Source organism: Sebastes umbrosus, chromosome 7 (assembly GCF_015220745.1).
Source record: "Sebastes umbrosus isolate fSebUmb1 chromosome 7, fSebUmb1.pri, whole genome shotgun sequence".
Taxonomy (NCBI): domain Eukaryota; kingdom Metazoa; phylum Chordata; class Actinopteri; order Perciformes; family Sebastidae; genus Sebastes; species Sebastes umbrosus.
In genome coordinates, this window is record NC_051275.1 from 11806964 (window position 1) to 11821196 (window position 14233).

Below are 14233 nucleotides of genomic sequence, written 5' to 3' on the forward strand. Positions count from 1 at the left end.
TATGCGCTGAAAGTCTAAAAAAAACAGAGAAAATACCACCTCTAAAAATGTGGATACTGCTACTACATTAGGATGCAAGACTGGCTGTCGGCATCAGTCTGTAGGAAAACAATTTACAGTTTTGAAGTCTATAATTTCATGTTCTTACATCCAAAGAATCTGCCCCAGATAAGGAGCCCTGTGACTTCATTCATGTTATCTTCTCCGCTGCTGCCCTTTGAGAAAACAGCACCAAGCATCATGTGTCTCAACACCGTAGCGAACAATGTGCGGAACTAGAAAGACGGCCGGCCACGACTCTGTGTGTGCCAGTAATCTCTCTTTGAGGCCCCGGCGTCTCTAATTGCCTGGACACTTGTGTCCGAGGGCCGCTCTCGTTCCGCTGTGAAAAGATGAGACCTCTCGTGCTCCTTACAACAGGCTTAAGCTGATAAACCCTTTCATTCAACATGGCCGTGGGATCGGTGCTCCGTGCAAACAGATTGGGTAAAAAAAGACTAATCAAAACAGCGATTAGCCCCCAACACAGAGGCAGAGCTAAGCCACGGCGCAGCCTCAGCAGGGGGTCCACTCTCTCAACCACTAAAAGTGTCTGATGGTTTGTGTGAGGCTTTTTCCTGGCGGACGCACTCTCTCAGTGCAACTACACGAGCTGGAATATGTGTGGAATGCATGCGGTGGGGTTTTTTATTGGACAAAGACGTAGCGCAGTTGATTTCAAAATTGGATGTGACACCTGAAGACAGAAAACAGGCCCGATGCTAGCATTAAATCCAAGGCTACTATCTCTCTCTCACTCAGAATCCCTCTCACTCAGATAATCAGCACCTCCCATGACACGCTTGCTTCCTGTCATGGTTAGTGTTTGCATTGAGTCTTCTCTCTAATTCCCCTCCCATGTTAAAGCCAGCAACATTGCCAGTAGCTCCATATGGACTATCATCAGTGCATCATCTGGCCTGCAGCTCTGGTATATTATATAGACTCCATGTGTTTCTCAGCAGCAAGGTCAAGTTCTGTGCCTGTTTACTTTACTTGCTGCTGCTGAAACGAACAAACAAGCCGGACGTCAACGCTCTCTACATTCTGTACAGCTACTGCAAAAAGGTCGGTTTTGTCTAGAACACAACTTTAACGTGTATAGTAAGTATTTAAAACTAATTAATAATTAATACTTCCATACAAACAATGGATCAAATGACAACGTAGTGTTATGTGAAGGGTGCAACTTGAAGTAACAAACCCATCCAAATCTGCAGTTCCCATCAGCTCAGAGCTTTATAGTGGATACAAAAAGTTGCAACTTATCTGTTTTGGTTGACTCCCACGGCTCTCATCGATGTTGAAAATAAAAAAAAACGTCAATACCTGCCCAGCACCAAGTGGCACACAGAACATATAGTGGAGCATTTAGCAGCTAAAGAGCCAGATATTTCTCACAGGAATTGGTGAAGACCAAAACAGAGCAAAAAAAAAAAGAGGATCGTGTCTAACAGGCAACCCGTGAGTTGGGAAAATCTTGCGAGATGGTTAAGGTTAGGCATTGATCTTGAGTAGTTAAGGTTAAGATGGGTTATTGGGCAGTTTTTGCAAGTTTTTGCCAGATTAGCAATTTGCGAGTTACCCTCTAGACACGACCAAGAGTGTGAATCTTGGCTCCATGTCTCCTGGATGTGTAAAATGTGTTTGCTAATATGTTTGCCTCACCATATTAACTTTATAAGGTATATGACAATGTTTTGTTAACAGCTTGTTGCAGTGCTCGAAATCATTTTTTAAATTTTTTTAATTAATTCAATATTTAATTAACTATGCAGTTACGTAGGTTAAGTATTCTTACATCATTTGCATTTCAAAAGAGAGAGACGTTCACTAAGACGCCAGAAAGGTCACTGTTGAAGCCAATATTTATAGAATTGGGAAATGTATGAACATATAGTGCTCCCAGCAGTAATATAAAAAAAGATACTGTTGTACACACTGAAATAATGAGACTCTAGTTTTACTCCAGGATGGCCTAATTTTTTCTACAAAAAGAAACAAACAACTTATGTCATCAGAATAATGAGAAAGATACGGTAATCACATATAATATCTACAAACAGTACAATTATCATCACTAAAGAAAACCCAAATTACTACATACAGTAACTGGCATACACAGGTTACACCTATTACTGTATTATTATTGTACTTCACCACAGACTTTCAGTGCCAGTAAATATTGTGCAGCCAGCTGAAAAATAAGCCCAGCTTCAAATTGTTAATGTAATGCTACTGATAATACAACAGCGTGAATCAATTTATTGGCAACACCGCAGCACCATTATTTGTTTTCCAGATTAGCTTGCCCACCGGTGACCTTGAGTAATAGCTCACAAATGTATTCTAAAGAATCATGTGACTTGGGCGTGCACACACACGCCATGACAGATACCGACTGGGAATATCAACATATCCATTTGTCCAAGTAGATATAATGTGCAATTATGCGGAGAGCGTGTTGTTGCAGTGGTGTTGAATGACACAGCAAGGCTCAGTAAACTCAGTGAACCTGGCTGCAGACGTTTTTTTGGATGTTTAGATTAAATAATCAAAATAGAAACACATTAAAATCATCCAAATTCAAGAACGCTTGTTTGTGTGTGCGATCTCCTGGAGGAGCAGGGGATGGGTGCGCCTGGGAGCGATTCCAAGTGTTATTATAAAATATAATGAGCAAACTACAGGCCATGAGATCCGCTTCAGCCAGACTCTCCTCCATTTTTCTCCACTTTTACTTAACGCAACATGCCAACTTAGCAAGGACAGCATTTAAATTAGCTACACAACTCTTGAGCTGCTGAGCTCTGACAAAAAGTACTTTTGAAAATTGCTTTACTTATAATTCTTGGTTCTTTCAGCAACTGTTAAAACTCTTAATTTGCTATCACGCTACGCCGTGAAAACGGAAAAAGAGCTGATTCAATATTTTGGAAAAAGATTCTGCTCTTCCGAGTGACCTTTTTTTAGACATGATGATATATCCTCAGCAGACTTATTATCCTGTAGGAGATTAACAGCTCACTGAAGGAGCAAAGTGAGGATCAACCAACCAATCTGAATTACATACAATCAGCAATGTGGAAATATTTCTAAATTTTTTTTTTTACTTGCACATAAATGCATTGAAACAGTAAAAAAAAGGGCATATGTGAACAAGCAAAGGTAGAATTAAAAAGAAGAATGGGTGACTGGAAGTGGAGACTGGGCGCTGGAGTGCAAGTTTCCCTCAGCTGTCAAAAAGACTGTGACAGAGTGCTATTTCTGGATTTTAATATTGTTCAGTTTCCCTCTGGTTCTCAGTGAACATCTTCAGTCTGTCTGTTGCTGAGTGACTAGGGGTTGGTGGGTGCGTGAGTGAGTGCATGCTGACACATTGATGTCACCGACGAGACGTGGCATACTATCCAGTTATACTGTCAATACTTCATTAAGGGAATAACTCAACGTTTTTGGAAATATGCCTATTCGCTTTCGTGCATGACCACTGGTCTGATACTGAAGATGTCACAGCTTTATAACCCTCTTCATCCCGATCCGTTCATGCCATTTACAACATTCCTTTTTCCAGTCTTGCTTATCATAAAGTTGAAAACCATAAAATGAAAGCCAGATGATCTTCATCCTTCTACAGTATATCATGATAAATGTTTAATATGGAAAATCATGTAAAGTTGTCTCACAAATCGATCCACAACATTAAAATCCCACGACGCCATTACATTACAGTGGCAGACAATAAATAAGATAAGCTGCGTTGCCCTTGAGTCTCACATTAAATCTATCTTTTTATTTCCTTGAAGATGTGGGCTGCCCACAAAGCCCATCAGAGCAGAGTGGAGTGGTTTTCTCCTTCCACATACTCTCTTAGCCTGAGGGAGTGTCTATACCATCTCTTTTCACTCTCTGACTTTATATACACACACACACGACTACTAGTCCTTCCCTCACATCACAGCACAACAGTTAATGTGCATCAGTGGCTCCCATCCTTTTGTTTGACATCCCCCCCACATCCCTACAAAGTACCCCTTCATCAACCCCACCCGTCATGTTCATCTCAGTTGACTTTAAAGTGGATGTTAAATCACACTACAGAAAAGTGTTACAATAATACATTAAATACTATAAAACTGTTACAATCATTTTTTTTATAGTAACAGTAGTAGTAATAGTATAGTTGAATTAAGTTAAACTGTTTAAGTTTGGTCACGTTTACATTCCTGCCACACTCAACAGCAGCTGGATATTTCAACCAGTTATTCATTACTTTTAGCTAACTATTTCAAGTGTTTATCCAAATATGTTAGTGAACTATTTCAAACATTTATCAGAATATTTTTAGCTAACTATTTCACGAGTTTATCCAAATATTCCAGTGAACTTTTTCAACCATTATCCATTACTTTTAGCTAACTATCGCAACCATTTATCCATTATTTTAGCTAACTATTTCAACTGTGTATGCATTTCTTTCATCACACCAATTTGTAATCCAAACTGGATGCTTATTTTCCTCCAAAACACAAATTTGTGTGAGTGGACATGTCTGTTATTTTACTTTTATTCAGTTGAGCTACTCCACAAATCTTTCCACAACTGCAGAGAGGTATCCCCTGGACAACTGGTTGGGAATAACCGATGCGCACAATTTAAGTGTAAGCACAGTATACAACAACAAAATATAGTTATTGGCAACATTACAGAAAACAGCCTTGCACTCGAGAACTCAAGCTACCTTTTTCCCCTCACTTTTGTTAGACTGCGTGCTTGTCACTTGCAAGATAAAAATCCCTTCACCACATGCACCAGCTAAACTGTAGGCAAGACAGCGGGTCCGGTGCCAGCGTGCCATGCTACACACTGAGACAGTGGGTCTCTTTGTATGGCGGGCTTCTTTTCAGGCAGGAGCTGCAGGAGCACTTACACTTGGTTGAAAACACCACAGCGAGGGGGGGGGGGTTTACAGCTTGCATATACACAACAGCGCTTCCATCCTGGGGAGCGGGGTGGTGGTGGTGGTGGTCACACGGAAGGGAAAGGGGTTATCGTCCAAGGGGAAACTTGTCACGCCAGAAATGGTCATACTATGAATAAATTTACATCAAATCAACACTGCCACTCACTGATGGAGCAGATATCCTCCTGAAGGAGATAGGTTTCATCGAGTGTCACAGATAAAGATGAAAATCTGCAGTGAGTGTAGACAGAACCAAAGCGTGCATCTGTCATTGTGTCTTTTTCATTTAGCTTAAGAAATATGATCAGTGGTGATGATGAGGGGAAAACTGGGCAATCACAAAGAGAGCCAACATTCAATCTAGGAGAGATAACAAAAGGGAGACGGAAGACAGCTCTGGATGGCAGGATGCCCCTGGGGCGGCTATGCTGTTATTATGTTGGAGGGGGCTGCTGAGCTGCGGTGTGGGGCAATTAGAGACCGGAGGATTGAGTGGGGGAGGGTCCAGGCACAACAACCCGTCCATGAAGGAACAAACCTCCCGGATACAGCATTAAAAAAAACAAAAAAGAAAGAAACACACAGCAGATGATGGTGGATTTATGAATTGAAATAACAACCATCTGCTTATTTCCATGGAAATTTCTGCTTTCCTGTCATCAGTACAATCCAAAAAATGAGTATCGAGCATGCTGAACTTTATGCTGCACTGGTTTGGATGATTTGACTGGCAAGTATGTGACAAACGGGCTGGTTTTTGGGGTAATGTGCGCAAGGCGAGCGCATGAATCATCTGTTGTTCTCGTCGAGAGCTACTGCAGACGCTGCGGTGAACACATTAGCCACGTCTATTATCTTTAACGTCACTCCGCTTTTTGGAAAAAGTCCTGACTGAAAAACCCACACAGAGTCCAGGAGGAGCGGTCCAGCTGGAGAACGGTGGGGACAAAAGAGGAAAAGTCAATCCCAGAGTATCGTTTCAGAGGTCTGTGGACCGCAGACAGAGGTCGAAGCCTTTACAGCTATTGTGTGTTGTCTTCCAAACGGGTAGATAACGGAAGTGAAAACAGATTGAGTTGCAACAGGGAATGATTTTTTTTTTACAAGACACACAGCGCGACTGTTCCCTAAACTCTCACTTGGGTAACTTAAGCTTCCGAACTTCACCTCTGATGAGAACTCTATTGTCACCTCTCATAATATTACAGATCTCCCAGTAAAGGAGGACACAATGGGCAGTGAAAGGAGACAGTAACACAAGCTCGGTGGTGTGAGATGTTTAACAGTTGGCATTGCCAAGTATCCTGAGCCCTCACAAACACACACTGTTTCCATGCCCTCTGGCCCTGAGCGACTCCGGCGTAGCAGGTGTCTGCCCACATTCTTTACATAAGCTCTTGTCAAACATGGCGCACGGCAACAAGGCCTCACAGCTGCAGCACAATGGAGTCACATTAAACTACAGCATGGCAGCCAGGCGTGCACACTTCAAGCCGGAGTCAAGGTAACAGTCTCTACAAGGTCAGCTTACCAAAACTTAAAAAAAAGTAAGCAGAACACAAAACCCAAATATATCGCATGATTGCCATAGTTAATCATAATTAATCGCACATTTATACTCTCAAAATGTACCTTAGAGGGAGATTTGTCAAGTATTTAATACTCTTATCAACATGGGAGTGGGTTAATATGCTTGCCTTATGCAAATATATGTTTTTATTCATTATTGTAAATCAATTAACAACACAAAACAATGACAAATATTGTCCAGAAACCCTCACAGGTACTGCATTTAGCATAAAAAATATGCTTAAATTTCAACATGGTAAACTGCAGCCCAACAGACAACAACAGCTGTCAGTGTGTCAGTGTGCTGACTTGACTATGACTTGACCCCAAACTGCATGTGATTATCATGAAGTGGACATGTCTGTAAAGGGGAGACTCGTGGGTACCCATAGAACCCATTTACATTCACATATCTTGAGGTCAGAGGTCAAGGGATCCCTTTGAAAATGGCCATGCCAGTTTTTTCTTGCCAAAATTAAACGTTTAAAGTTTGGAGAGTTATTTAGCCTCCATCATGACAGGCTAGCATGACAATTGACTCCTTTTTTAGTTTAATAAGATACCAGCATCGTCACTCTAGCTTTAACACTGAGCCTACTACAGCTTTAAAAATCGCAGGTTGCGTTAAAGAAATTAGTGGCGTTAAAACAAATTTGCGTTACTATCGCGTTAACTTTGACAACCTTATGTTTATATAACAACTTTGTTGTCCTAGGTTGATACACTGGTGCTGAAGTGATCCATATTCACCAGCTAGTGTTGAGGCCGTTGAGCCGACACAAAACAAACTTTGCAAATTTCCAATCAGTTATAAAAAAAAAAAAAAAAAAGGAAACCCACAAAATCATACCTGGAACGCAAAATGCAGAGATGCAATTAAATAAATTGCCTGATGAATGTCTGTAGCACTTCCCGTACTTTCTTGTTGTGTGATAGTATGTAATTTAAACAAAATTACTATCCAGCTACAGGTATTATGCCAACACACAACTTCCTTTGCCTAAATCTAAGGCAGGCTCCTGCAGTAAGTATTGTTGACCTGAGCCACGTTGGAGGAAGTAAAAAGGCCCTTATTGTTAAGCCAGAAAACCCCTGTATCACAATTTAGTTTGGCTATTAGAAACTTGAAAAAGAAAGATTCAAATCTGTGTTGGCAATCATGTTATATTAAAGTAAAATATATTCTAAATGTTTGCATGTAAATAGAATAAAGCACTGATTACACATTTCCAGGGGGGTTACTAATCATTAAAATAAATTTAATAAACTTTAGGTTAAGTGCTCTTTTAAGGGTTTCATGAGTCATCTAATCAGCCCGGGTCAAATGCCTTGAAGTGAAGATTATCTTATTTTCCATTTAGTCCCAGAGCCAACTTCATATTAGGCTACTTAAAAGCCTCTGTACTTTGATCAGAGTTCAGGAATCTAAAAGAGAGTGCCACGGTCTCAGGTTCACAGCTTTATTTGGTAGATTAGACCATGTTTGTTAGACCACCCTCATCTACTGTATGTTGGTGTCCTGCTGCATTGAGTGACATCATCCTTAATTAACCATCCTGAGATGAATCACAGTCTTTGGATCTCATGCGTTCTGCATGTTTTTCAGATGATCTATTAATTTCACTTCCAATTGCCTTTGATTTATTACCGTTAAGGAGCAGGCGGAAATGTTATTCTTTCCTTACTACCCAACCTGGTGATCTCAAAGACCTCAGTTTGATATCCCCCGCTGACGTTTGTTCCCACGAGCTGGAGCACAGGGCATGCTGAGCAGAAGCTGGTGACGAACACATCCTCTCTGAATCCTACAATTACATTTCTAAAGCTCTCCATTACAGATGTTCCACATCACAGGAGCCTCAGAAAATGTCACATCCTCCGTTGACGTTATTAGCCCACGCTGCGCGAGTGCAAAGAAGAAAACATCTAACGATACAGGCCCACAAAAAAACTGACTGATCAAGAAGAGGGATTACCACCTGCAGATAAAACGCTTCGGGGCCCCTTTCCAAGTCATTTTCTTACTGTCACAGTGCGAGGGAGCTATGATGGGCTGGACACGCTGCAGTTTTCAGCAGAGCAGTGGCATATTGATGAAAGACGTCCTCAGCCCCCTCTCTGAAGCCCCTTGCACCCTCAGTCCCCTGGCTGCGGGCCCAGTGAGCGGGCGTCCTGCCTCTGGGGGCCGGCTACAGAGCAGAACCGCCGACCAGGAGGACTTCTTGAACAAGAGGCCTTTCTCTCAGCGCGATGTGATCCCCCTTCCTCCTCCTCCTCCTCCTCCTCTTCCTCCGACTCCTGCAGGAGCAGCTCTGGCAGCATCTTAGCTTGTTCTCCCCCCCTCTTTGGTCAAGTTTTTCACATCGCGTTGGCCGAGGCTTTAATTGATTTACATGGAACTCTCTCGCTCCTGCTGCACAAGTCCATGTAAGGCAGTGCCAGCAAGCCGACCCAGCCAGACAGCTGGTCGTCCCTGGACGACAAGCAGACGTCCACTCACCGAGGACGTGCTATTTGAGGATTCCCCAATACAAAACCTCTATGCTGTTCAGAAACAATGTTCTGACCTCTTTGTCTATCAAATAAGAAAGCCTACTGACATGCACACGAGGAAATAACTAAATGAAATCCTTTGGCACACTAGATCTATAGGCTAATTACACTTTTCAGTCTATTTATGTTGGTTACAAAAACCACCAGACATCACAGCTTCCACCTTTTTTTCCAAGGACCAGATTAAATAAAGACCGGCCTTGACTTTCAGCTAACAACACCAGACTTTCCTTTCTCTCTGTATTTAATCAAGAATATTATCCCTTCTTGATTAAATACACATTTCCTGCAACAGGAAGGCCTGGATAACCCCTGAGTAGAAAGGAAAAGAAGAAAGGCAGCCTCCAGTGAGAGATAGCCAAGTCAGTACAGAGTAGAGGAGGGAGGAGGGAGGAGGAGGAGGAGGAGGAGGTACAGTCAGAGATTCTTAGGTGGGCGGCGAGGCTCTGAAAGACTGAAGAGAAATAGCATCCTTCAGGGGGATGAGATCGGCTTGCACCAAGTCAAATAGAAAGAAAAGAGGAGAGGTGAGAGGGCCACTTAAGTATCTGCAGACCAGCAACATCGACACGGCCCTCCGCTGGGTCAACATCTGTCGATACACATACAGTAGATCCTCTTCAGTCCCATTCAGACATGCCAAGACATCTTCAGCTGTCTATATCTTCCTCTGTTACTCAGCACCAAATGTTGTCCAATTGCATCACCAGCTGACTTCACACTTCTTCATTTGCCAAATATGAATCTCACACTTGAAGCAGACACATCTAATTATAACCAAAATATTAAAAATGTGTGCATTTTTTTGTCCTGAGTTGACCACCTCGTGTTCCACCAACACACGTAAATCCCCACACAATAGGCAATTAATTAGGGCTGCCACTAACAATTATTTTCATATTCATATGTTTTGATTAGCTGATTCATTGTTGTCTAAAAAAAATGTCAGAAAATAATAGAGCGAACAATATCCATTATATATTCCAGCCTAATTTGACGTAATCATAAAGCTTGTTTTATTCCATTAACAGTCCAAATATATTATTAACTTTACTTTATCATATGAAAAGCAGCAAATCCTGACATCTAGAAGCTGGAACAAGCTCGCTTTTTTGCCTGAAAAATGACTATAATCGATTATCAAAATAGTTGCCAATTCATTTTCTGTTGATCGACTAATCATTGCAGCTCTACGACTAATTAAACCAACAATATCCAGAAGGAAAATAAGGGAAAATCAACTTCTTGAATTAGGAATAAAAAGATAAACAGCAACCGTTTTGATGGGAGAAAAGGCTGCAATATAAATGAATGCACCGATTCCAGCATACATATGTGTACCATTATAATAAAACAGAAACATGCATAAATCACAAATGAACTAGTGGATGATAAGGGGTAACGACACGCTCTGCATGCCTCTGCAAGATGTCACATTTATAAAATAGTGTGAGCTGCTGATGCTCACATGTATTCCACTGCTGTGTTATAATGGTGAGAGAGAGAGAGAGAGAGAATAGGCCGAAAGGTTGGACGAAGCCCAAACTGAACCCAAACTGCAGGCCTCTGCAAAACACAGACACACAACACTGTGCTGCTCTATTCTCACAAGGCCCCAGACAGCCAATAGACCAGCGACAACAGCGTGAACAATGGTTGTGTTGATGCCACAGATATTCTCCACCAGCAGATATAGAAACACAATAATAACGCTGCTGCTGCTGCACTGTGGCGATGGACGTGCTCCGCCCCAGACGACAACAAGACAACCCCCCACTCCCCCATCATCATCATCATCATCTCCGAGCCTCGCTCACGCCTGGACTTCATTATGAGGTGGAACGGAAATCATCATGGGCAATCTGAAAGAATTTACAAGACAATGATGCAGTCATGCCTCACCGACACAAAGAGCAGTTAGGGTGGAAATGGCTGAAAAAGATGCATCCTTTCTGACAAAATACAGACCGTGTTAGAGACGAGATTTTATGCCACTATGGTTTTTATACACATATTGTATGACAATGAACAAAATATTCTTATTTGCCTTTTTTTTTAAATATTATTTCCTCTTAAAAGTATAATCAAGCCTTATCTTAAAAAGCAAAAGGGGTCAAAATCCTCTTTACCATTTTTTTTTTGCCAATTTTGAATCCATAGCAATCCATGTTACTGTGCAAACTACATCAGCATTCACCGACATGCACGACTGATACGATGCAAATACAAACTGACCACAAAATCTGTGTTTATCTGCAACTACATTTAGATTCAGTGACAGAGAAAGAGAGCTGTGCTGCAAACAGAAGGCTGGGATGGCCCATGATGACATCCTGCAGCACACACACACACACACACACACTTACACAATGTATGTAACATAGAAGACTTTTCTTCATGTTTATGCAGCTGCAAATATCACTTACTAACTGGTAGAGGAAAACTCAATACCATATGGATTTTTGTTTATTATGTTTTTTGCATAAAGAACAGTAATTTATCAACAAGATGTTTGTGAGTGATTTCTGTTTTTTTCTGGGGCAGTTTTAGCTATGAACAAAAGAAACTATTAAAAAATGTTAAAAATATTAGATTATAGTCAAATGTATAAGGAGATAAATAATACAATTTGATAATATAGTAACACCCTAAAATTTAAAATATATTTTCTTTGTCTCTTTCCACTGAAAAGCTAATATTTACAGTACATTTTCAAAATAAAATAACACAGAAAAATAAATCCAAGCTGCCTTAATGATTAAAAAAAAATAAACAAATATAAAAGTACTTAATAAATCAAAGTACTGAACTAGAAATCCTCCAAGCACTGCAATGTTGACACCATCAGGAAAGCTGTATAGATGAGATGATGGCAGAATAAAAAGGCCTTCACTGACTACATGGATTATAGGGTAGATGCAAAAAAATAACAGTGCTCTGAGATGTTTAGCTGCAAAATTATTATGCCAATAACTATTCCTTGAACAGAAATGTTGGTCAGTGGAAAAAAAACCAAAGGATATTATGTCTTTCTTTCCATTTCCTCTCTCTGCTAATAAGTAAGGAATGTCTGGTTTGCCACATTTAGATTACCTTGATAAAATTAAGTCAGGATAAGTAAGGACACATGGTTCCTTCACTATAGCTGCAAGTATTATTATAAAAAGGAGTGAAATATTATTTTTTTTAAAAAATCTCATGAAATGTGTAACCCCTGGCTTTTATTAAATTACATGTTCTGTGGAATATAGGTTATCAATAAATTACATTTACTTAGTTTATAGAGACTATATTCTAAAAATGACAGAAGTCCATTTGAAGTCAGATTTAAGGGAATCTGATTAAAAAGGAGGTTAATGAGGTAAGAAAAAACTATTTAATGACCCAATTTGTAACCCCTGTCTTTATTAAATTAGATGTTCTGTGGAATATGGGTTATCAATAATTACATTTACTTAGTTTATAGAGACTATATTTTAAAGATGACATAAGTCCATTAGAATAAAGTCAGATTTAAGGGGAATCTGATTAAAAAGAGGTTAATGATGTAAGAAAAAACTATTTAATGACCCAAATTAAAGCATATACACCTGTGCAGAAGAAGCACACATGGGCCTACAGGTTTTTTTTGTTTTTCCAGCCCACTAAAACACAGTTAAACCTCTTCAGAGAACAAGATTTGGCTGATTTTGTGTTCTTCTCCATCATCACCATCTTACCTTTTTGTGTCTGTCTTTGAAAGGTAACCCTGGCCATGGCATCTCCTGCAAAAAGTCCTGCCAGTGTTTCTGGTCCTGATCGGACGAGATGAAGACGATTTCCAATTTGTCCTTGTGCTCCGACGCCTTCTTGAACCGGGTGTAAAACTCGCACAGGCTGCCGTTGAACTGCTTGCACGGCGCGTTCAGGCTGCAGCCGAAGAAGAGCCCGACCAGCTGGAGCTTCGAGCCCAGCGACTGCACGTCCACCTCGGCTTTCTCGCTGTTGACGAGCCGCTCCCCGAGCACACTCAACAGAAACTCCGACATCGCTGCGGCTGAACACACAACGTTTATCCTGTTAGCCGAGGCTGCCGTACATGTAAACACCGCTATGTTTCAGGCGACACCCAGCACTTCCTCCACCTCCAATGTTGGTGGTTTTAGGTGAGCTCTCCCAGCAGCCTCTCTCTCTGGTGAGGCGTTGCGGTGTCTGTGTGTGTGTGTCACCGCGGCTCCTCGTCCTCCGGTGTGTGAGTGAGAGCGCGCTGTGCAGGAATGCGCTCCGCTTAAAGCGCCCTGACTGAAACAGACCTGGATGCGCTCTTTTCACCACCTCCAAAAGCACTTCAATCATGATGACATCTGGTCATTCTAGCTACAAATATATCACACTTTATCACTTTGTTGGATTTTTGATTTGCTAAGAATAGAAAATGCAGCTTTTAATGTTTTGAGTTTTATATCCTCAAATTGGTCAATTCCAAGCTATAAAAGCAGCTGGATACTATGTTTGAATTTAAATGTACATTATGTTATATACAAATGCTTGGGATGTGTTGATTTAACAAGCTTTATTTTGGAAACTCTACATGAAATGTTTTGCAAATTTAAAAAAATATAAGGCTGGGGTAAAACTACACTCTATTCCTGTGGATCTGCTGCCACCTAGTGTTCACTAGAGGAAACTACCTGACTGCAACAAATGTTAAAGTAGAGTTTCAACTACTTCCAAATCACTCACAAACATCTTGTGGATAAATTACTGAAAAGGAACACACTTCAATCATGATGACATCTGGTCATTCTAGCTACAAATATATCACACTTTATCACTTTGTGGATTTTTGATTTGCTAAGAATAGAAAATGCAGCTTTTAATGTTTTGAGTTTTATATCCTCAAATTGCTCAATTCCAAGCTATAAAAGCAGCTTGATAGTATGTTTGAACTTAAATGTACATTATGTTATATACAAATGCTTGGGATGTGTTGATTTAACAAGCTTTATTTTGGAAACTCTACATGAAATGTTTTGCAAATTTAAAAAAATATAAGGCTGGGGTAAAACTACACTCTATTCCTGTGGATCTGCTGCCACCTAGTGTTCACTAGAGGAAACTACCTGACTG

General features: G+C 40.7%; 1 protein-coding gene across 1 annotated transcript in view; it reads right to left on the reverse strand.

Moving 5' to 3' along the window:
• Positions 1 to 13401, reverse strand: part of nxn (nucleoredoxin) — a 67417-nt gene extending 54016 nt beyond the window's left edge. The window contains exon 1 of the mRNA XM_037775801.1: positions 12844 to 13401. Within this exon, the coding sequence (XP_037631729.1) occupies positions 12844 to 13152 (309 nt within the window). The 5' untranslated portion in view covers positions 13153 to 13401. The remainder of the gene's footprint in view (positions 1 to 12843) is intronic.
• Between the last annotated feature and the right edge of the window lie 832 nt (positions 13402 to 14233).